Raw genomic sequence first — 25,518 nt, 5'->3', positions numbered from 1 at the left:
CTCAGCTTCTCTCCTCTATTATATTACCCTATATATCACAGAGCTCAGCTTCTCTCCCTCTATCATATAATCCTATATATCACAGAGCTCAGCTTCTCTCTTCTATCATATAACTTATATATCATAGAGCTCAGCTTCTCTCCTCTATCATATAACCCTATATATCACACAGCTCAGCTTCTCTCCTCTATCATATAATCCTATATATCACAGAGCTCAGCTTCTCTCCTCTATCCTATAACCCTATATATCACAGAGTTCAGCTTCTCTCTTCTATCATTTAACCTATATATCACAGAGCTCAGCTTCTCTCCTCTATCATATAACCCTATATATCACAGAGCTCAGCTTCTCTCCTCTATCATATAACCTATATATCACACAGCTCAGCTTCTCTCCTCTATCATATAACCCTATATATCACAGAGCTCAGCTTCTCTCCTCTATCATATAACCTATATATCACAGAGCTCAGCTTCTCCCCTCTATCATATAACCCTATATATCACAGAGCTCAGATTCTCTCCTCTATCCTAAAACCCTATATATCACAGAGCTCAGCTTCTCTCCTCTATCATATAACCCTATATATCACACAGCTCAGCTTCTCTCCTCTATCATATAACCCTATATATCACACAGCTCAGCTTCTCTCCTCTATCATATATCCCTATATACCACAGAGCTCAGCTTCTCTCCTCTATCATATATCCCTATATATCACAGAGCTCAGCTTCTCTCCTCTATCACAACCTACTCTGAGATACGGCCATAAACATCACATTAGAAGTTTGCATGAAATAACCTCAGAGGTTCTCACAGGCGGTTATAATTCAGCTTAGTTTATGCTTGTTGGCGCCTTGGTCATCAGTTCTTCTTCAAGGCCACTCCAGACTTTATAGCTATGGCCCTGGCCCTCTGTCTGTTGCATTCCTCTCCTACCCTAACATTATGCTGATTTTTACAGAGCCATAAATTTGATCTGTAAAATAACCCAAGTAGCATTCATCTAGAAATATAAGATGGGGGAAGGATTAATAATCGGCTACCAAACATCAGCTAGGAGCATCATTTCTTTATGAAGAGGGACAGCCCCAATCAGTGCTAGGAGCTGTCTGCTTCCTGCTCCATTCTCTGTGTATGTGCAGCTGATCAGTAGGGGTGTCTGGCCCTCACTGATCTGATGTTGATAACCTCCTTCTTGTTCTTAGGATAGGTCATCAATAGTGTTGAGCGAATACTATTCGAAAGTACTCGCTCCCATAGGAATGTATGTAAGCAGCCGAACACCAAGGGGTTAAGCGCAGTGAATATTTGCCGGCTGCTAACACGCAATCCTATGGGAGCGAGGTATTCGATGAGTACTATTCGCTCAACATTAGTCATCAATATTTTTGAACCGATGTTACGCTGCTGGGAAGCAAAGATTCAAATCTCGGAGGGTATCCACCAGAATGGAAAATTCGATCTTGCATACTCACAAGGGTTACTCCATATGACTGACGTTGTGTTACTGTGGCATGGAACAAGAGTCACTAGTGATGTATCTTCATGATGATGATGCTACAATTTTTACTTCTGTATTCCATCATTATTAAACATGGGTCCTCCGTTGCCCTCTTCCGTTACAGTTAAAGGGGTTTTCTATCCTTCGTCCCATACGATGGGTTCTGATGCCGCACCTGCCCGGTGTCCCTGTCATTGTACTGATTTTAGTCATTCGTACAGTTTCTGTAGAATATTTTTACCTTTGAAAAGTTTGGTATTTTTTCTAACAGAAATTTCAGTTCTAACCATACTTTGATTTTTTATTTTTTATTTTTTGCAAATTTTGAGGTTCACGCTCAGACTTGTTGAGCTTATTCCCCTGACAATTTCCCCTTGTCTAAAGAAATTCAGTTTGGTTACCATCATTATTCACTTTTTGTGCCATCATTGTTTGACTTTTACAGTTCCCTTGACTTATGTGTATAGCAATAGCGCCATCTATTGATAAATTGTTCGTGAAAAATTTAGCTTGATGACTTTTAAGGCTTATGTGGTGTACAAAAGCTTCTTCTAGAACGGCACCTGACAACAATGACAAGTACAGAAGCAGACTGGGTATTAGCAGTAATCCACGTGTATATACTGTGGTTCAGGTGCACTGTATACAGACAGCCTCAGACGTGTTCAGGACTGAATCTATTAGTGACCACTTCTAGTATCCTCTTGGAGGACCCCCATGGAATACATAGACAGCCTATTGATGACGGTGGCCATCGTGCAATGCTTCACTTCCCCTGTGGAGGCGCTGCAGTGTAATTAAACACTTGCTGCAGGTGGTCAATAAAACCGACCTGTGTGAATACACCTTTAACAGTTTATTTGTACGTAGCCTCTTCCGATCTTTTATTATGTTTATTCCCTCCATGTTGTTCAGTCTTTGATGAACCTGGAACTTTCTTCTCCTCCCGGCCATTTGTTTTACCCAAGCTAAGAAAACCTGCTCCTTGATGAAATATCCAGCCCATTCAGGTTCATGGAGTCGGCCTCCAATGGTCTGTCTGTAGATAATCACCAGTTCCACCACTTTGACCATGGTCCTTGGCCTGTGATGGACCTGAATCCTTCTTACCCCCCTGAATCTCACTAACCAGCCTGGGGGGTGTAGACAATACCACATGGAGATGTCTCCGTTTACCCCATCACACAATGCGTTGAGTCACTTGACTTTTACCTGCGGTTTTCTAACCTCTGGTTACTAAAATGACAATTACTATTCAGAATAAGCAGCGCTGGAGGCGCCGAAAACCACAAGGTACACAATAGGGTTGTAACTGGGATGTCAGGTGCAGAACATGTTTGTAAAGCAAATTTATATTATGGGTTGTGTAGTATATTATGGGTTATTGGATTATCCAGGGTGTAAATGTTTTATAGAGAATAACCTGAAGCTAAAGAGGTAAATCCCCAACCTACATGGTTAAGGGGAGCAGAGCATGTGCGCAATGGGGCGGAGCCGATCCTGAGATTTCAGGATCGATTTTAAAATCCGATTTCCGATCATTTTCCAGCCGAAATTTGCTCGATCGCCGATCGGGATCCAAACTTTCCCAATCGCTCAACCCTTAGGCACACCTCTGTCCGCTCACTTCCATGAGAGTAATATGAAAGATCCAAGTAAGAATATGTATCTGCTTTCTATAGGTTAGAGGATAAATAGCTGGTCGGTGGGGGTCTGACCGCTATGACCCACCAATCCTGAGATCAGTAGGGGGTTCTCCTTCTATCATCAATTTAGGCCGACCCCAGCCAGACGGAATACAGTCTTATCACTAGGTTCTGGCCATCTCTGACACTCCCATTGAAGTGAATGCATTAAGAGATGCCTGCATTCAGCCTGGCTGTGGTCAGGGGGTCTCAGCGGTCAGACTTTTTGGAGAACCCTTTTAGTATGCAGGGTGCATTGACTTGATGGTGGGGTGCACTGCTGCTGGGACCCCTTAAACAAAATCAAGTATGCCATAGCTCCCATTGAAATGAATGCACCTTGTGCTCATCTACGTGAGGGTCCCTCGGTTTCTGGGTGTATATTGTTCCTCTATATGGTTGCCCCCTCTTCTAAGATGGTGTCTGGTTCTATCATCGTCTTACTATGTATATAACTTTCATTTTTATGTATTTGTCAGATCAGAATATGATTATGAGATTAGACGTCGGTTGTCGGGAGGTTTCTTTTTTACTCTACATTTCCTGTTAACCTGAGAGACAGGAATAAGACGATCGAAACCTAAAAGAGCATTTTACCCTAAAGCTAAAATGAAAAAGTGCAGGTTCTCTGCTGTTCTGGTAGTTTAGCTTAAGGTGGACGTGTACACTAGATACACATGCACACTCATCTCAGCCAAGTGTGCATGTATTCTGAATGGTTGGATAGTAAAAAGTAGCTGGCAAACATGGCATCTCCAGAGACAACAAAGGACAGAGCATGTTGAAATCCAACATGCCTAATCCTTTTTTTCCTCTGCTGTCATGGGGGCGTTGGAGCACCCCATACACATTACACACTTGGTGGGTCCTGCTAGCGGTGTCAGCTGATGTTTGTCGCGTGCACGGACATATTTAGGATTGCTTTTTTTGTGCCAAACCTTTATATTTCCCTAAAGAGGTTCTACACCTGTCTGCAGGAGCAAAGACCAATACATTTGGAAAGAACGTTGAAGACCATTATTTGCCACCAGGGCTTATTTCTTATATTCGGTGTAATACACCGCTAGAAAGCCGACAGTATGCTGATTTCAGCGCACTATTGGCTTTCCTTTTCTGTGCCCCCGCTGAAGAGTTATCGGTGCCGTTACCGTAGCTCATCACTGTCAGAAGGGCGTTTCTGACAGTCTGTTCGAAATGCCCCTCTTCACGGTAGCGTCTATTGTGCTGTACTATGAAAGAGGGCGTTCCTTACCACCCAGCAATGATGCTGAGCGATGAGGAACGCACCCCCAGTATTCGTCCTGTCGGCTTTCTAGCTGTGTATTACACTGCATGTGCCCAAGGACGTGAAGAGTCCTCTTTAAAGGATCTTTCATGTCCTCATCGATGTGCGGTATTATATACTACTAGAAAGCCAACAGGGGGAACGTCCCATATGACAATACAAGGCTATATAAAGAGTACAGTCAGGGGTGGGGGAGGGGGCGTTCCTGAAAGACCAGCAATAACACTAGGCTGAAAGGCCCGCCCACCTGACAGTGGGGAGATATTGGAGCAAAAATTAATAGCACCAACATCTCCATCATCATCATCATCATCTCCTTAGGGTAGCAGACGTAACCTTGTAGAATTGCTTTAAAGGGGCTCTATCAGCAAAATTATGCTAATAGAGCCCCACATATGTGTGAATAGCCTTTAAAAAGGCTATTCAGGCACCGTAAATGTTATATTAAATCCCGGTCCCGTTTTTAAATAAAAGTATTAAAACATATATGTAAAACTTACCTATAGTTCACCATGGGCGGGGATGCACGATGTGACGTCAGCTTCGGGCACGCCTGCCTCTTCTGTTTTCTTGGAGTGACGCCCTCTGGTTCTTTGTCTTCCGGTTTCTTCTCTTCAAATCCCGCGCCTGCGTAGTAGCGCATCCCCACCGAAGCACTACTGCGCAGGCTCACTCGCGAACTACCATTAAGTAAAATGGCAAGTGAGCCTGCACAGTAGCGCTTCAGAGGGAAGCGCTACTACACAGGCGCGGGATTTAAAGAGAAGAAACCGGAAGACACGGAACCAGAGGGCGATACTCCAAGAAGACAGAAGAGGCAGGAGTGTCCGTAGCTGACGTCACATTGTGCATCCCCGTCCCCGGTGCACGATAGGTAAGTTTTGCATATATGTTTTAATACTTTTATTTAAAAACGGGATCGGGATTTAATGTAACATTTACGGTGCCTGAATAGCCTTTTTAAAGGCTATTCACACATATGTGGGGCTCTATTAGCAGAATATTGCTGATAGAGCCCCTTTAAACATGTATATGTCCTGTGTATGTATAAGGTGGGACCTCCGAGCCATTGCCTATACTTTTATCCATACATGTACTAGAATTGGTGATAACATAGCGGCAGCCAGAACCTTATACAAAGGGTTATATTTTGCACAGACACGTCTGCCTGCAGAGATGAGTGAACCTGATCTGTTGTATTGTTTGTGTCTGACACAATCTGAGGAAACAGCGTTGTCTCCGCGAGTACAGGAAACCTATGTTACGTCAGTCATAACACCCATTAGGAAAAAAGCCTCACAAGTAAATCTGTAGCATCTGACTTTCCTACACATGACCGGATACTCACGCTGCTATGGAAATGTTATCTGAGCTTTTCGCCCCAAAGCAAAAAATATTGTTGATTGTGAAATAGACGAAGAGTTAACCTATCACCTGATGTCGAAAATATTCAGTGTATTGCTGAACTGGAGAGGCCGTCCTGTCAATGTAGTGCAAGGGTTAACCAGGTATTAGGGGAGCCTGGGCAGGGTCCTGCAGGGCAAGTTGTGCTTGTAGATGAATCTTCTGCCAGTCCATTACCATAAGGTGGTTATTGAGAGACAGTGAACTGGAGTAAGACGCCCCCTGTTGTGTGACAATGAAGATAGTAGAGAGGGATGGAGAGGAAACCCTCAGGTGGTGGGCAGCGGACACGCCGGATATTCCTGTAGGGTTGGTCTAACTTGCTTGGCTGAATTTCCAGGATCAAGATGCATGTGTAAACGGATCCTGAGATCTCCGAGGACTGTAGAAACAAACAGACTCTCAATGACTTTAAAGTGGGACTACTACTCTCAGTATGCTCACTATAGAGCGGGACTACTACTCCCAGTATACTCACTATAGAGCGGGACTACTCCTCCCAGTATACTCACTATAGAGCGGGACTACTACTCCCAGTATACTCACTATAGAGCGGGACTACTCCTCCCAGTATACTCACTATAGAGCGGGACTACTACTCCCAGTATACTCACTATAGAGCGGGACTACTCCTCCCAGTATACTCACTATAGAGCGGGACTACTACTCCCAGTATACTCACTATAGAGCAGGACTACTACTCCCAGTATGCTCACTGTAGAGTGGGACTACTACTCCCAGTATGCTCACTGTAGAGTGGGACTACTACTCCCAGTATGCTCACTGTAGAGCGGCACTACTACTCCCAGTATACTCACTATAGAGCGGGACTACTCCTCCCAGTATACTCACTATAGAGCGGGACTACTACTCCCAGTATACTCACTATAGAGCGGCACTACTACTCTCAGTATACTCACTATAGAGCGGCACTACTACTCCCAGTATACTCACTATAGAGCGGCACTACTACTCCCAGTATGCTCACTGTAGAGCGGGACTACTACTCTCAGTATACTCACTATAGAGCGGGACTACTACTCTCAGTATACTCACTATAGAGCGGCACTACTACTCTCAGTATACTCACTCAACACATTTAAGAATGTTTTTTGTAGCTTTGGATAAAGTTGTAAGAGCAGAGTTGATTTTTTTTTTTTTTTTTTTTTTTTGGTACAATTCAGTATGATCAAGCACAAAAGACAAGTTCAGCTCTGCTATACAGTACTCTGCACTAGTTTTTGGGAGGTGTGGGGAAATTAAATAAATGGAGAAATGTAAATCCCATTAATATTTGGTGTGAGCTTTGCCCTTTGGAGGAGGAGTCCTGGGAGTGATGGTCCAGCCCCCGCAGAGCCCTGATCTCAAAAACATCCAGTCTGTCTGGGATAACATGAAGACACAGAAGGATTGGAGCAAGCAACATCCACAGAAGATCTGTGCTTAGTTCTCCAAGATGGCGGGAACAACCTCCCTGCCCAGTTCCTTCAAAAACCATCTGCAAGTACCGAGAAGAACTGATGGAGGGCAGAGGTCACACCGAATATTGATGGGATTTACATTTCTCTTCTCTTCATTCACTTCATTTTATTAATTGCCAAGAATAAACTATTAACCCTTCAATCTTAGAAAGCATTCTTACTTTGCGTGATTTTTTTCCCACGCCCGCCTTAACCCTTTGCTCAGTACTGTAATGCCAGACCCCGAGACTACAGGCAGTGCGACGCTACAAGTGCCCGGGCGCCTACCAGTAATAATCCCAATGACAACAGTCATTTCACAGGCCCTGGAGTTGCGCAACGTGTTGCAGATTGCATAAGAAGCCTAGGGGTGAATTCACACACTCTGCACCGAATATCCGCAGCCATGTACATGTGCAATAAATTGTAAAACCGCCATTCGTGTAGCTGGACAAAAGCAATGCCGAACTGAGAGCTGCTGTAGATGTTCTTATTTACCCAGATTTTACTCTTTACAATACATAGGGCAAGGATCTGCAACCTCACTATTGTGAAACCGCAACTCCCAGCATGTGCACAAGTAGCATGGAGCATGCTGGGAGTTGTAGTCTCAGAACTACTTGTCCAGCAATTAACCCTTTGCATTGACCATAACTAAATCTATTTCTTAGGCGTGTGGTGAGTGTATTCGGGGAAGGCGCTAGACACGGTATAATATTTTTTCGTTCTCTCTTTGGGTGATTATCTCCTGGTATTAATCATATAAAGTAGCTCAGTGTTTTCTGAGAGATTAAACCCATGAGATTTAATCAGACGCTGAGCAGCCATGCTGTGTATTGTGCGGGGTGCCATGTGGGTATTAATAGAGGCACAATCATGAGCTCATCTGCAGAGAGTATTGATGTATACAGACTGCTCCGAACCTACGCCATGGTAATGGCGGCCATTCTGCAGGCCGCATGTTATAGGGCAGGGGGAGATGAGCTCATTGATATAAAGATCCAATATAACGTATAAGTGTAAAAACCTTGTTTATTCGGGTTTTGAAGGACAGATTTATCTTCTATATACATAGGATGGAGGATAAGGAGCTGATCGCTGGGGGTCTGACGACTGAGTGGGGGTGTTTAACCCCTATTATGAATTCAGCCTGAACACCGATGCAGCCCCTGCTGAACGAGACACTTTTTCTTCTCTCCAATTTGCAACACTCGGGGTATTTTGCAGCGTTCCTATTGAAGTGAATGAGAGCGGGGACCCTCAGCCCCCCCTTATATATTATCCAATATATTGGTAGATTTTGGGGAACGTGCTGTAAACCTTTGGCTATAGACGTAGCCTGTTATCCTATTAGGGGTAGATCCTTTATTTTGGGTCACCTGAAATCTCTTGACTATGTGAGATATCCCTGCACGTTGCGTCCCGGGGTGTGTAATTGATCTGGGGACGGAATATGAGCAGGTTACATTGTATCACACAGCAGAATGCTGACCGGTTATGGGCGACCAGCCAAGCCTGGAGAAGGAGGAAGTGTCTCGGCACGGAGCCTGCCGGAGCAATGTTTGGTGAAGGAGGGGCGGATTACTGATAAATAATTCAGGGACTAGTAATGTTATCTCACCTCCAAGAGGTAAAAAGAGAAATTTGTTCCTGAACTCCAAATGAGTTTTTTATGGAGCTCGGCGTATCTGATGGCCATACAATGGATGTCGTCCGATTATGTACGGCTGACAGGTACCCAGTCATTTGGGCTCCGGCCTCCACTGTGGACTGTGTCTCCTTGTGCGCTGGATAGACAGGTTGGATCTGTGTTGTCTCAGTCCTTTGTCCTTACGTGGTCATCCGAGGACTGACCAAACACCATGGCCACAGGATCATTACACTATGGATGAGTGCTTATATATTGTCATGTGTTGTACTTCTCTTCGTGTTTCAGGGCATTTCTATACAAGGCTAGGTGTACACAGTGACATCAAGATTGCAAACATCTCGGTGCCGGTCGTACATTATGATAGTGAATGTAACCCCGCGGTGCGGCTGGACTGGCAATGATGGGTCATGCTTGTGACAACTTCCATGCTGGGACTTGTAGTTAATGACGGGTGTATGATTAACCCTTGCGCATTGCAGAAAAGGTATTTGTGGCTTCTCCCCATCTTTTATCATGGACTCGCCTGACCTTCCTAGGAGGATATCTGCAAAAACCTGCCCTTGTGGCCGACAACTCTCTGCCGACTAGAGAGAAATGAACCTGCAGGGCCGGGACAGGGCTTTCCTAGAGATTACGCTCAGCCAAGCCGTAGAGATTAAACGCAAAGTCGAATTCTGTTTTTTCTCCTTAATTCTCTCCTAGGCCTTTGATTTTGGGCTGCGAGCAGCCAGTTTAGCAGAGATCTGCAGTGTTCTGTTGCTAGGAAGCTGCAAAAAACCCACAAATCCTCCCTAAAGCCCTTTCTAGAATGACAGCGCTGATCTGGTGCCGTAATGTGTGGAGAAAATAAAGTGCGGTATTATTAGAAGCATTGATATGTGCTCGGTCAGGATTATATGAGGCAGGAAAAGAGACGACACAATGGAGGGGTGCTGATAGGGATGGCGGCTCGGGGTTAAAGGAGAACTCGGCAGAAATGAGATTTTATTATTATTCATCAGTCCTGCCAGAAATGTGACTTGGGCCCTGAAGCAAATTTGGTAATGGGGCCCCTCTTACTATGTGCTATCTATAATACTGGGGTCATCTTAGGTTGTAGACAGGCCCTCGGGCCCCTGAGGTTCCGAAGCCCAGTCACCCCTGACTACAGCCAGACCTATAAGGGCATATGAGCCCAACCACAGACCCGGCAGACTTAAAAGGGTTCTCCAAGACTGGATATCAATGACCATCTTTATCTGATCAGCAGAGGTCTGGCACCCAGCACCCCTGTCAATCAGCAGTTCAGTGCACAGTGATATATGGACGGTCTACTTTTGCCTATTTCCGCACCTACCTTTGGAGGTGTCACCTACTCCATGTCCAATCTCTTGATAGTTTATTTGCGTAAATTATCCTCATAACAATTAATAGAAAAGTGAAAGTGTCGGCGTCTCTATCAGATCGTATTATAATTGATGGTGAGCAGACGACACCGCCCAGGTCTGGCCATAACAAGTCTCTTCTCTGTGGCGTGACGCCGGCTGAGCGAGATGTACCGGCTCCATTCTGAGGTGACAGCGAACTGAACAAGGACTCCTTTCTCCCCTCACTGGAATCTAGGTCAGGACACCATCATGTATCTGGGGAAAAGCTCCAGCCAGGCCTGAAACTGCAGAGTGAATGCGGCTGGGGGGGCGTGGGGAGACATGGGGCGCCTGCGGGGGTCGGGGGGAAGAAGCAGCCATCATAGTAGAATGTGGAGCAAGTGTAGGACTGGTCTATGCATTATCCTGTATGTCACAGGGATGGCAGTCCTATAAGGATTGTCTCACTAGGACACCCGCAGGTGGTCAGATAGGTGTCATACAGGGGGCTTGTGCTCGGCACCACCCCAGAACGGTCCGGGACATCCGATGGCCATTCACTTGAACTTCTGCCATGTAAGACTATATTTTCCATGTAGCAGATGTGAATTCAGTGTGTGGCGGACCGCGTCTGTCCTCGCCATTAATACACGACTAGTGGGGACAGGATATCCTCACTGGGCCCCCCGGTAGCTCTGGCACTTGCCCAGTTTGGCCGGCTGCTGACCCTGGCTTTGAGCTGAGGCCACATATTGCGTTAATGCTATTTTGGCTATTGCGGCCATTTTCAAATTCAATTCCCTCAAAGTAAATGAGATTTCATTTACAGTCATCCGCACAATCGCAAATTTTTGAAAAATGGGGCAAGTCATTTTACCTACCCAGACCCTGTGTTTTCCCATAGACATATGTGGGGAGGCAAAACTGCAAAAACCAGCGGTTTCGTGAGCGTGTCCTTATCTAAATTACCTAAGGATAGGTCATCAGTTTCGGATTGTTGGGATTCTGGCACCCCCAACAGCAACAGAGAATAGCACAGAGAGCAGAGAGCACATTGACCTTAATGGGCTCTAAGCTGCAGTGACCTTTGCTCCCCCTCGTGTCTTTGTTTCTTTATCGTCTTACGCTTTATCTCTTGATTGTTTTCCTACTAGTCTTCCCCTTGATATGAATGTCTTTGACTTGGTTATTTGCCCATGTAATGGCTTATGACACAGTTCTTATTTGCTTTTGTATGTTATGGTCTATTATTGTTCAATAAATCTTGATTACTCCTAAGCTGCAATGACTTGGTTCGGCCACTACACAGAGAACAGCGCTGTCTGCTTCCTGCTCCATTTTCTTTCTCTCATCTGCTAAGTACAGCTGATCGGTGGGGGTGCTGGGTTTCTATGGAAGGGAACCGGTGATGTCTCTGTCCCTTTCCTTCGGCCGTTGATTGGACTCAGTGCTCACGTGCGGGGGCTCTTCTGGCACACGTGTCCATCCGGTATGGGGGCATAGAGGGACCTGTCCACAAGGCTTTACAATCTATAAGGGATTGGGCAGATGAGGGCACTGGGGTGTTATCATTGTGTCCCAATCCAATGCTGCTTGGTTGTGATGTATTTCTTGCACCAGGTTTGGCACCATTGGCGGATCACGCCAACACTTTAACCTGGTGGGATTCACTTTCCATCACCGTCCATTATAAGCCACAAATCTAGAAATGTACGCTGTTTCCCACTACCTGCACCATCTGGCTTATCGCAGCCTACTTCCGGACCCTCACTCACAATACAGCCATTCTGTCTTCTTAATATTATTTCATCCTTTCATTAAGCAGGAATTTCCAATCTGTCACAAGACTGGCGCTGCCCCGGACATGGACGCCCCGGCTTCAGATTAGTTAATTAAATCTCAGCTTCAGATTAGGTAGACGTCTGACAGCGGCCTATTGTAAGGACCGAGCCGGAGGAGATTTTGGGATTTGCAGAAAGAAAATCATTTTATGCAAATCCGTACAGTCGAATTTGGTCCATGAAGTGGTCAATTCGCATTATACAGGGTATAGAGGGGCAATTGACTCTAGTGACCAGTGACGTCCAAGCGGGTGTTGCAAAGCTACAACTCCCAATATGCCCAGATTGCTGTGGCATGGAAGCTCAGCCCCATTATCAGCAATGGAACTGAGCTGCAATACCAGACACAGCCTGTGGACAGGAGTGGTGCTGTTTTGGGGAAAAAGCAACTATGTTTTTTTTTTGTTTTTTTTTTTATATTTTGCATCCCTCTGTTCCCTGACACATCTTCCAAGCCATATGTGTGGGCACATAACATATGCAACATGCAGGGGAATAATTTGAGCAGATGAAGGGGTTGCAGTCACACCTGGGCCCAGGAGTCGGGGCGCCCACAAGGTGTCTCCCCGGGTATAGATTGTGCATTGGGGCTCAGGAGCTTCATGTTACAAGCCATGAACTAATACACAGAGCTCTTCCGTATTTTATAGTATCGTACAAAGGTGCGTCTTAAAATTTTATTGTGAGCGTTGTGTAAACAAGGGCACAGGAAGTGCGACATTTACTATACAGCGTGGCGAATTGTCACACATATATTGTAATGGAAATTATGAATAACGCTGAAGGGCAACATGAAGGGAGCAAATATGTGGGGGCCTGATGTAACTTCTATGGGAACCCAGAAATGTGGTCAGTAGTAAAGTGTTAGTCAGGGGGACTAGTACTGAAATTACAGGGTATGTCTGACTAGATCAGGTCTCGGTGCTTTCATGGAGGCGTTCACCATTTCTCTGATATCTCTGTGTACTTCATCGCCGGCGTGTACGTTTGTTGTTGCAATGACACACATGGAATAATCGGCTGCAATGTCGCCACAAGTCTCATTATTACAGCTGGCAGTGTCTTATAGCAAAAGTGGTGCAATCTGCCATCTGCTGGCAAAATCAGTAACTGCAAATGTAATGGCTTATTGCTTTAGATTGTACTTGTAGGACACCTAGTGGTGAATTTGTAGTATTGCATGTATTAATGTATGGGGTTTTTTCTATAGGTGCCTACAAAAAAGCTGAAGAAATATGAAAAGGAATATTTGGCAATGAGAGAGAGCCAACTGCAACAAGAAGACCCGATCGAGAGGTACAAGGTAAGGAAGACATGAGCGCTTTCTCTTTGCTGTGTTCTATTTTGTACATTGCAAATGAAATGAGCGATTTCACACTTATATCGTGTACTGCGCCATGGCGGGACCCTTGGCTGTTGCTGAATATATTCGGACTGTCATGTAATGTATGTAATCCATAGGCCAGTTACCACTGTACCCAGTATTAAAAGTGTCTGTACACATATAGCATGATATGTGATGGTGTTCATATATACCTTACTTATTCTCATCCTTGTTCCGGGTGCTATAATGGACTGGACTGTATCTATTGGTAGAGGATATATATATATATATATATATATATATATATATATATATATATATATATATACAGTTTATATATATATATATATATATATATATTTTATAGTATACTAAATACAAAGCCACTCATAGTGTAATTCCATCATTAGTCTATACTATATATATATATATATATATATATATATATATATATATATATATATATATATATATAATGTGTGTGTGTATATACTGTATATATGGCCAGGCTATGCCCCTTCCTCTCATGAATTACATACAAAGTAACCTTGTATTCTAATGCAATACGCCATGTGACCTATTATATTAAGAAGACTGAGCGAGCAGGGGAGAGCATTCGAGGATAGAGCTGCAGCACAGGAGAAATCTTAGACAAGTGAATGGAGATTTTCATTAGGGAGAACAGAGCAATGAGCTTGGGTGAAGTGGTGAATATATGGAGGATTGTGCCTGGTGTGTTATATAGCTCTGAGACCAAGAACAGGATACATAATATAGACTTGGTCCGTGATGTTATGTCAGTTTCAAGAGTGAGCCCTAAATAGGGGAAAGTAAAGCAAAGATTTCTAAGTCGCCTCTTTTTTTCTGCTTCCAGTTACGGTTTTATCCTAAACTGAGTCTGCCATGTGATTTCTTCCGCCCTAGGCCGGACTCCTAGGAGAGACAGTGAGAGTCCTGCTGACCCCGCCCACACAGGATGATTGACAGCCCTGCCTGTATCAGTGTGTACAGAGAAGGCGGGGTCATCAGGACTCTCACTGTCTCTCCTAGGAGTCCTGTCCGGATTTACTCTGCTTTGGGTATTTAGGGGTCAATATGGGAGGCTCAGATGATGTCCGGTAGCATCTTGTGACTGCAGGGGATCCAAGACGTCCATGGTTTTCCAGATCATTTGTGGTCCCACTACTGCAGCCCTGAATATAAATGGCAGGGAGAACACGCCATTGTTTTACTTCCTTATCTCTGATTTACTAATGTCGCGCTCCAGCCGGCCCTTTAATGAGTAGAATTAGAGCAATGGTGGACTGATGGCGGTGATATATGTCGCCCCCCCGAGTACAGAGCCCCATTGTTTTACAGCAGTCATTGGTAAGACTAGTCAGGGGGCTTAGGGCTACATGGACATAGGACAGATACAAAGGAAAATGGCGCCGTTACCCATAGCAAACAGTCAAGTCTCTACTTAACTTTTCCAACCTGTCACTGCACAGTGAACCTCATTCATGAAAAATGTGACCTGTAATATTCACTGTTGTGAAAAGGTCCTTTGTATGGAATAGAAAGAAACAAATACCTCTGGAACGTCCCTTTAAGTAGCAGCCATCTTGTGGAATACAGCAGTACTTTCACGTCGCGGGTCTGACTTATAGACTCCCATTTTACCATTGACTTGGCACGTAGGTTAGACATGTAGGGGCTGCAGCATGGAAGGAACCAGAGAACCAGGTCATGAATATTGGGACAGGACATAGGACTGCTGCTCTATCCATAGTCAGAGGATTTACAAAAAAAGCTATTGTCCCTTTTCTTTCAGTTTGTGTTTGTAAACCCGACGTCCTCTTTCTACGCTATGTGACTTGGCGTCTGGTCATTCGCGCAACGTGTGTGAGGTCTATGTCCCGTCCGGTCACAGGTCTTGTTAGCTTGGAAGGAGACTCTGCGGCGGTCCCAGCACTGTGTCTTATAGTGGTATTTATTCCTGTAAATATTGTTAGTATTAATAAAGTTATTTTATTGTGAGAGACCTCTCCTCTATTTCTTCTATATATATAGTGTATACGTACGCATGTATATATCTGATTGTACTTGATGCGGTCTCCCTGTATTGTGGGGTCCCTGTGCAAGTACATGGAAAGCTCTGCTTTATTTCTATAGGCCTCTGGTGGCGTAACTAAAGGGCTCGCTGTGGTCACAAGCATGACCGGGCCCAGAAGCTAGGGGGGCCCTCTAGGACTCTCTGATGGCTGGCTGCCTGTGCATCATAAACTTACTCCCCCTGCCCTCTGGTGCACTGGAGGGAGAAGATTTATGATACACAGCCTTCCACTGTCAGAAAGAACCCTTTAATAGCAAATATAGCAGTCGGTCAGGTGTATATAGTGAAAGGGTTCGATATGAGAGGCTGCAGCACAAATGGGGACATATCTAAGTGGCAGTGGGGAATGATGGGAAACCTGTGTGCACGGACATGGGAGTGATGGGAAGCTCGTGTGCATGGACATGGGAATGATGAGAAGCTTGTGTGCACGGACATGGGAATGATGGGAAGCTCGTGTGCACGGACATGGGAATGATGGGAAGCTTGTGTGCACGGACATGGGAATGATGGGAAGCTTGTGTGCACGGACATGGGAATGATGGGAAGTTCGTGTGCACGGACATGGGAATGATGGGAAGCTCGTGTGCACGGACATGGGAATGATGGGAAGCTTGTGTGCACGGACATGGGAATGATGGGAAGCTTGTGTGCACGGACATGGGAATGATGGGAAGTTCGTGTGCACGGACATGGGAATGATGGGAAGTTCGTGTGCACGGACATGGGAATGATGGGAAGCTTGTGTGCATGACATGTAGCGAATAAGTCTTTATGGCGGTCTGGGCCCAGATAGAGGTTGAAAGGGAAATGTAAATGCTGCTAAAATATACAGATGGGATACAGCGGACGGTTGTGAGGAGAATTTGCGTAGGGGATCCAAGCTGAGCTTTTGTACCAGGACCTGTGAGCCTTTAGTTACGCACCTGTATATATAGCTATATATATATATATATATATATATATATATACACACACACACAATGGCATACTGTAAGTACCAAGCTTCGAAGTAATGTTTTATGGGGAGAGTCACACACAGATCTGTGAGAAAAACAACCAACCCTTGACCCGGCCTTGTGAATAGTCTTATATAAGACTTCATTTTGTAAATCACCTTCATCTTCTTTTTTTCTGAAAATTCAGATTATATTACAGGTTTCCATAAAAGACAATGACCGCCATTTTTTTCCCCAAAGCAGTTGTGTTGAGTAATAGGCCCTATGTACTTGCTCACATACACGACCGTGCGGTACAATCTTGAGGCCTACATAGATCTGATGTCTGCCATTTTCCAGTATTGTTTTTGAAGAGGCAAGTCCTCTAGGGTCGGCCATTTACAGTCCACACACGAGTCACAATAACAGGAAATAAGAGCGCAGCAGAAGCCGTATCTCTCCGGAACACACGAGAGCGTCTCCTGCCCGGTGACTATCACCCTCTGCACGTGTGCGCCCACTGCCCGCAGACTCTCACGTGACACACACATGCTCAGACCTGATTATTCCTATTTTTGTACGCTTTTTGGCGCTGCTCACTCTAAACTTATCCCTTTTGGTAAACGTCTTTGTGGAATAATTTTTGGGATAAAAATCTCTCAGGATGTTTCGCTGCCTTCACTCCAGATCCCAAAGACACAAATACAAGCTCGTAGCTTTTTGGGGGTGAAAAAATAGGACCTATTTTTAGATGGATGACAAATGTGGTGCAGTGTATGAGCGCTTACTGAGACTTGTAGTTCCTCTCTCACTTTTTGGGAGGTTTTTAGTAACAGATCAGCCAGTGAAGGTTACTGGGGATTTGTAGTTTCCCGAATTCTGGCAGGAAGAGATTGGGCTTTGGACGCCTCCTGTGTTCCCTCTGTGATCAGTTGCTGCAGATTATCATTACCTCCAGGAGGAAGTAACAGGCTGCAGCCGCCTCCCTGTGTCCAGCCCTGCCAGACCTCCTGTGAATCGTCTTAGTGCACATTGTGTGGCTGGACGGTGAAGGTAAGTCCCTGCTTCATTGCTTGTGTCCGTGTCGCCTGCCCCTGGGATATCCCTCGCCCTCCGCTATCAGCAGCCTGTGCAGGTGTCGTCACTTGGAGCTTTCAGTGTGTTCAGTGCAGGTTCACTCTCCCCCTGTTTTTTTTGTAAATCTATTCGCAATCTGCTAACTTTTTATTTTTCATTATTGAGTTTTTCGTGTTTTAAGGATTGAAACAGTTGGTATGTAAGGCCCTTACTTCTCTTTGCCGATTGGCTGACACAGGTCACCTGACAGTCCCCTCAGACACCCCCTTATAGACTTAGATCAAGGATCAGGCGATCACCAGGCTTTCCTGTCAGTCTAGTAGCTTGCACAATACAGTACATACAACATGCACCTCCATTCAACCCCAAGATGTAAGGTCAGGGAGCAGCCTCTATGTACATCAGAAAATACAACACTTACCATATACCTTATTCTGTTGCATTTTGTCGTACCGCTCCTAAAAGAGGTCCCAGTATTGCAGTATATGTGTCCACGTTATACCAGTATACAGCTGTAGATAGACCAAAGCTTGTGAGACATGTATGAAAGTCCTGGCGGCATTGTCACAGCGCCAAACAATGACCATACGAAGAACGCTCTCGATACACGACCTCCAATAGCATTGCAAGTCTGGGAGTGAGCCAGTAATCCTCTTGTGTTTCCTATACAAACAAGGGTAAGAGTTTTCACACTTTCTGTGCACACACAGTATATATGTATACACAGCTGGTGTCACTGTCTGCAACGTCTGAGACATTTGGTATGGCGGTGTGTGCTTGTTACCCAGGAATAGGTGTAGTAGAATAGACACCGAGTGTGCAAATATTGATGTAGTATATTATGGATATCGAGTATGTGCAAGTATAGATGTAGTATATTATATACATTGTATTGTATATACTGACTGTGGAAATATTGATGTAGTATATTATGGATATCGAGTGTGCAAGTATAGATGTAGTACATTATATACATTGTATATACTGACTGTGCAGATATAGATGTAATACATTAGAGATACTGGCTATGTACATATGTAGAAGTACATTATAGATACAGACTGTGTGTGTATATAGATAGATAGATAGATAGATAGATAGATAGATAGATAGATATGACATAGATAGATAGATAGATAGATAGATAGATAGAGTACGTTATAGATTTCAATTCTGTGCATTTGCTTCAGACCCAGGAACAAAAGCTTGTTGTGATCAGACACACGGACATCCCTGTATCAGGACTACACTTAGAATATTGTTATAGTAATGTTGTGTCTATGTATTCAGATTTGTGGGGGATCTGACTATTGAGGACCCTTCTGTATGAACGCCCCCTTTAGTAGTGGCCATGTCTGGGATTGCAGGTTAGTCCCATTCCCTTGTATAGGATGATGTTCTAGTATACCGATCTGTAATACCGGGCACTGCTATACATTTTGGGCACGGACTCTAGATAGAGGATGGGTCATGGTGCCAATATCTAATAGTGATGGCCTAAGCCCAAGGATCAGCCATCAGATTACAGGTCCCAGAAACCCTTATTAACATTGTACGGAGCCAAATCATCAATCGCGTCCATAACTGGTACGACTGGTTATTCGGGGATGTGGCTAGTGATTTACATAGTGAGCGCCTAGAACAGAAACAGGGAAAGCACCAAAAACTAAGAAGGAAAAGATCACTTATTGTTTCCTTATTTGTTGCCTTAGGTTGAGGCCACATGTTGTGGGAATGCAGTGTTTTTGGCCGTCACTGAATCTTCTCATTCCCCCCTTTCGTACAGATATAGCCCTTCACTTTTTTTCTACCCAATTCAGCCTGAATAGAGTACACCCCGGGCCCCAGTATATCAGTGGGGTGAGGCCGCGGCCTGGGTTTACTTATAGACTTTTACGCAATGTTTACAACGTGACCTTTTCCTTGCATAAAGTCAGAGTAAATACACACAGGGACGTCCTCAGGCCAGGGATCCATTGTATGTTTGGCTTTAGATTACGTGCCAGTGTCCCGTGGCAGCATACTGCCACGTGTGATGTCATATTACTTATTAAACACTAGGGGGCTCCATGGAGGGGGTTAATTAAAGGAACAGGATTTGCCACAGTGATGTACATGGCGGTGTGTGCAGAGGTTTTATATTCGTAGTCGTCTCTCCTTAAATATCATGAAGACGTCACAAGTTTTACACAATTACCGCCCTGAATGACATCATGTATTTTGTGCACCTCTGTAGGGCACATTTTTGGCTTCATAGCTTTGTGTTTCAGCCTTAAAAATGGCTGACAGACACCAGGGATAGGTGCAGGTCAGAGATAGAGCCAGTGCTGACAATGAAACAGGCCATCCCTTTAATACCAAATCACTAGATACAGATCACTGCGTCTATTGCACATTAGGGTGTTGCACTTGTTTTAACAAAAACCGCCTGATGTAACACTATAGCCTTCACCATTCAGGTGCTCCTGACCCAGGCAGATGTATGACAAGGAGTCATTGACCTGTAGTTTTTGGGATCTCTTCTATATAGTCAGATACCATATATTGTCTACTAGCATCTGCCCACGACTTCGTCTGCGGATTTGTGTTGGCACTGAGCCGCTGATATTTGGGCATTCGCCTTTGATTATGATCCACCGTATGCCGCCATGTCCACTCCTGCGCGCCCCTGTCCCATTTGCTCCTCGCTTGTGCCCGCAGTCTCTTTACCTACCGGCTGCTCCTGACTCCCTGAAGCCACCCTCGTCCCCCGCACTCATGCCCCTTCCCGCCCCTCTGTCTCCCATGGCCCTGGCCACACCCCCGCGGCCCCCCCTCCGCGGCGCCCCGGACTCCCTCTCCCTCCCACTGCACCCCGGGTCAACCTCCCCCCCCCCCCTTTTCCTGCAGACCCCCTCCCTCCTATGGCCCCCAAATGTCGGGCAACCCCCTCCTGCACCCCCAAACACCCCCCCCTTCCCCCGTGTAGCAGGCCCCCCTCCACAATATCCCCTAACTCCCCTGCCGTCACATGCACTGTCCCATTGCCGAATGACACAGCATACTCACCAGAGCTAGTAGCACAATTCGGTGTGCAGTCGCAGACATAGGCTGCATGATCGCTATAGCCCCGACTGACCTGCAGACTGTTTAGGCCGCAGGCAGTGCGGGACAGCAGGCTTTCCATACAGAGGTGCAGGCGACCCTCTCCCTGGCTGCAGCAGAATACTTCGATCCAGTGGCGAGCGAACACAGGCAGGGCAGCTGATGCACGTCTTGCTGCCCCACAGTACGGGTGCTTGCTCTGGACACTCTGGAGCGCTTAGCGACACCATCTTGGTCTGCTTGCTGGGCGCTCGTTAGCTCCGCCCACACAGAAGCACAAGCCAACCGGGTGAGCGGCTGAAGGACCTGGGATGACATCATCTCAGGTCCTTGAGCAAATTCTGAAGTGACAATCACCATTCGTGGACGTGAATACCGGTTGTCTACGGAGATACCAAGCAGCCTATCTTTCAATCCGGGACCCAAGGTATGTATGTGTGAAATTTCAGGTAAATCCGTTCACCCGTTTAGGCGTGATTGAGGAACCAACATCCAAACACACAAACTTTCCCATTTATAATAGTAGGATTGTAGTGCTTTATATCATTAATACGTTATGCCGCCATATGTGGCTCCTCATGGCCTTGTTCTCTCAGTAATGCTTGTCTATACCGCCATAATTGGACACCGGATGGCACAATTTATTTCCGATTCATACAAGTGTACCGTATAGGACTACAGGACACCAGCGATCATGTGGACTGGTGGCGTATCAGGTCCATTGCACATGACCAGTTATTTTCCATATATTACCTTCATATACAGGAGGACATGCTGTATATTTACTGGGGATTTATTTTTTTGGAATAGGATTACCTGTCTTTATAAAGGGATCGTGCCCGTCTGTCAGCTGCCATCTCTAAGCTCTTAATAACTTTCTTCCTGGTAAACTAAGCCGCTCAGAAATGGAGATGAAGCCAATAAGGTCCCCGCCCCGGGTGTCTGTGTTCACTATCTAAAGCTAATAGTGTTACAATAGTGTCCAGGAAGACGACGTTGCGTTGACTTCTGGTAAATACCCCGTCTTACCCTGTATCGCAATACATAGAGCCGCTCTGTTTCCTGCCCAGCAGCCAGTCAGGAAATAGCCCGACCTTCCTATCATAACATATTGCTAATAAGCCAAGAGAGGCAGATCCAGATATAGAAGACGACACGTCCCGCTGTGAGTGAGTACAGAGCAGAGACCAGGGTGCTAGAGGAGTGTACGTACTACAACTCCCAGCATGGCAGGCAGGATATGGTGGAAGTTGTAGTTGGGTTACAGTCCTATAGACCTGCAGGAATAGCTGTGTTTATGGCCTGTCACCTTCTAGGAGTACCTGTGGCTTTGGGAAGCTGCCGCCTTCATGTAGTAAACTCACTTGGCCCCAGGCGGTCGCTCCTCTGCTTGTGAAATCCTTGGCTTGTCGCTTCTTCCTGCCGAGTTTTGTACAAAATGCAGCAGTGTCAGGACCAGCTCCCGTCCGACGTGTGTACAGCTTTGCCACCTCCACGTTGCGACCAGACCTCAGTGCAGACGTCCTATAACACCGGTGGTCTCTGTTTTTAGGTTACAACTCTCACAGTCCTCATCGTAGGCAGGACGGGAGATGTAACCGAACAGGTCGAACTACTGCAGCGAGACTGCACAGACGTGGCCATGAGGTCTGGTCTCCGGTGCTTTGCTTTATTTGCCTCCATTGCAGATGTCAGTAGTTAGGAGTCCGTGTAACCTGTCTGCATGTTGTCCATCCACAGAGAGAAAACCGCAGGCTCCAGGAGACCAGCATGAGACTGGAACAGGAGAATGACGACTTGGCGCACGAACTGGTCACCAGTAAGATCGCTCTGCGCAATGATCTGGACAAGGTGAGATTTTATATAAAGGGTCTTAATGTTCCCATCATGTTACTCATCAAGCTGAGGGTCAAATACGTCATAAAGTTCCACATACCTTAATACATGCGTACGGCTCAGCGGCCATGACACATCTTATATTTAGTTACAGACTCCTGATATCATTACCAGGACTATACGGAGGTCTCGGAGGGGCCATGACGGTTCGTTCCCTCATCTCATACTGACAGGCTTACTCTATTCTTTGTGAACATGACTGCACCGTGTAGGTTTATCATCCTAATCGACTAATGTATGTTCCGTCCACAGGCTGAAGACAAGGCCGAGGTGTTAAACAAGGAACTTCTGCTCACTAAGCAGAGACTGATAGAAGCCGAGGAAGAAAAGCGCAAGCAGGAGGAAGAGACGGCTCAGGTGAGGGGCCGCACGTATCCGATCACATCTCTATGACCCGACATATAGGAACTTGGTGATGATTTAGAGGCCGTCAACAACGGGGGCAAATTCCATCCTGAATTTGCCTCTCATTGTTCTCAATACGAGGAAGAGATCGAAGCAAAAATAATCCTCCTGCTCGATCTGGCCGCAGAATCCATGACACAGGACGATCTGATCTGCGAGTGGAAACCACAGGCCTGGAAAATGAATGGGAATCGTAGGCAGAAGTCCAACTCGATTCCTGTCCAATCTCTAATCTGTTTGTAGTTTCCTTTATCTATTTCCTAAATTGTCCTGAAATCTTTCCCCAAACACCAGACCGTAATCTTCATCTAGGCAGTAGCCAATAACATGGCGAGTGGAGATGTGTAAAGTGTGCCCAGGTTTTCTTTGCTCATTCTGGGCTAAGGAGTCCAGTGGGCGGTCCTTCACAGCGATTGAGTCATCCTGCTGCTCAGGGTCAACCCTGGGTTGTGAAGAACACGTCCCATCGCCCCTCCACCTCCTGATGGGTTCTCTTCAGTAGGCTTGTACTGTCGGGCAGTGAGGCCGACCCTTGTTCAGTGGAGGGATATCTGTTATAAAACAGCACTGACATCTTCACCCTGGCTTATACCAGCATAATGTCAGCTCTAGCAGTATATAACAGCACAGGTGTCAGATGTTGTAAAAGGTCCTCTTTAAGTAATACAATTCTGTTCATCTGCTGCCACCACTAGGGGGAGCCGAAAGCTAAATGTAGTATCAAGCTCAGTGGAGGCTGAAAAACATGTCGGTGTCCTTACTGCAATGACCAAAGGGCAAATACATTTGAGATGACAATATACAAGATGTGTAGTGGGAAAAATTTTTATCTTAATGTATTATGTACAAAATAAATTTAAAAAATTGGGCAGGTTTATGTGACCAGGTAATAAAGAGGTTTATTTTCTACCCTGCAGCTAAAGGAGGTTTTCCGGAAGCAATTAGAAAAGGCCGAACAAGAAATTAAGAAGACGACAGCCATCATAGCAGAGTACAAACAGGTAAGTGCCTGCAGGGGGCGCTCACTTACTACAGTGCATGATGTCTATGGGGTCTGGGGGTTATTGGATTCATTGTTAGGCAGTTCATCCCAGCAAGTCGTTTTATGGAAGGTCATAGATCACATGACTTCTAAACACTGGATATTACATTTTATGTCGCCCCTCTCAATCCCCTCAGATCTGTTCTCAGCTGAGCACACGGCTAGAAAAACAACAGACGGCAAGTCGGGAGGAGCTGGAGATTGTAAAGGTGAGAGCGCGTCACATACAGTGAAGCAGCATCGAGTGTATTGGAGCCGAGCCTGGCATGTGACCCCTCTCCATCTTGTTTCTTCAGGCCAAGGTGATGTCCTGCAGTCACTGCAGCGAGATCTTCAGTAAGGAAGGATCAGCACAAGGCTCGGGCAGAGACCAGGCCGGAGAGCAAGGAGATGACGAGAAGGACTCTCTGATGAAGCATCTGCGAGAGATGGAGCTGGAACTGGCTCAGACCAAACTGCAGCTTGTGGAGGCCAAGTGTAAAATACAGGTACGGAGATGAGCACACCATGGGGAAGGGGGGGTAGAGTCAGTCTGTTTGTTTGTTTTATGGGGCTCATCCATTGTAGTCAGTGATGGTCTCACGCCCTATAGAAACGAATAGGGAAGATGGCAGCATTCCTACTTATCCCCTGGATAACGCTGGCTCACATCACAACCACGCGCCACGTCAGGTTCCTGCTGTACATGTGATAGTAAATTTCCCCAATGAATTTAGGCTCATTTTATACCAGAATTCTAAAGAAACTTTCAGGGGGAAAGAACTGTGAGCTCATAGGTAACCAACTATATAAATAAGCAACTCTTGGTTTTCAAGATGGCGGCAGTTGTTGCCTTGTCGACTGTACCAGCGCTGAAGTGTTTGGCGCAGATATAGGATGTTTGTGGGTTCCCAAGATGACACATCTGAGTCCACTTTTGCGCCTGTGTGACATTCTTGGAGAACCATGGACGCAATGACTTCTGTACACGTCAATATACGGCATTTCTGAAATTGAAAGGGTTTATGCAGAGACATTCCATTCTGCTTCAGTAGCATCCAATTATATGGAATGAATTCAGCGTTAGGGCGGGTTCACACCTGCGCCCGGTCTCTGCTTTGTGGGTTTTCTGCCCGCGAACCTGGTCAGGAGACGGAAACCCGGCAGTCAGTATCCGCCTGTGAGCGTCTTCTAGTCTCCACGGTGAAACGGTTGTTTGGTTTTTTTTAACCGGATACAAAGTCCTGCATGTCCGACTTTGTGTCCGGTTAAAAAAACAACCGGTTTTGCCGCGGAGAAGTAGAAGACGCTCACAGACGGACACTTTGCAAACCTATTCAAATGAATGGGATTGAAAACTGACTGCTGGGTTTCCGTCTCCTGTCCAGTTTCTCGGGCAGAAGACGGAAACCTGCAAAGCGGAGACTGGGCGCAGGTGTGAACCCGCCCTTACGAGCATTTTATACTGATAGCTGAGAAGCCATCTTTGACCTATCTAT

At 45.7% G+C, this 25,518-nt stretch overlaps 1 protein-coding gene across 5 annotated transcripts in view; it reads left to right on the top strand.

The window, feature by feature from the left end:
* RABGAP1L (RAB GTPase activating protein 1 like) overlaps positions 1 to 25,518 on the top strand; it is a 210,844-nt gene that overhangs the window by 184,597 nt on the left and 729 nt on the right. For 4 of the 5 annotated variants that reach the window (XM_075287099.1, XM_075287100.1, XM_075287102.1 and 1 more), the window contains 6 exons: positions 13,390 to 13,482; positions 22,438 to 22,548; positions 22,846 to 22,950; positions 23,916 to 23,999; positions 24,178 to 24,249; positions 24,337 to 24,528. In XM_075287099.1, the coding sequence (XP_075143200.1) occupies positions 13,390 to 13,482; positions 22,438 to 22,548; positions 22,846 to 22,950; positions 23,916 to 23,999; positions 24,178 to 24,249; positions 24,337 to 24,528 (657 nt within the window). Of the gene's footprint in view, positions 1 to 13,389; positions 13,483 to 15,316; positions 15,438 to 22,437; positions 22,549 to 22,845; positions 22,951 to 23,915; positions 24,000 to 24,177; positions 24,250 to 24,336; positions 24,529 to 25,518 lie in introns of those variants that run through there. The other variant, XM_075287101.1, reaches the window with a different exon arrangement.

Source organism: Leptodactylus fuscus, chromosome 9 (genome assembly GCF_031893055.1).
Source record: "Leptodactylus fuscus isolate aLepFus1 chromosome 9, aLepFus1.hap2, whole genome shotgun sequence".
NCBI classification, from domain to species: Eukaryota; Metazoa; Chordata; class Amphibia; order Anura; family Leptodactylidae; genus Leptodactylus; species Leptodactylus fuscus.
Note: the sequence above shows the minus strand (reverse complement) of the source record. Positions and strands in the feature narration are given on the sequence as shown.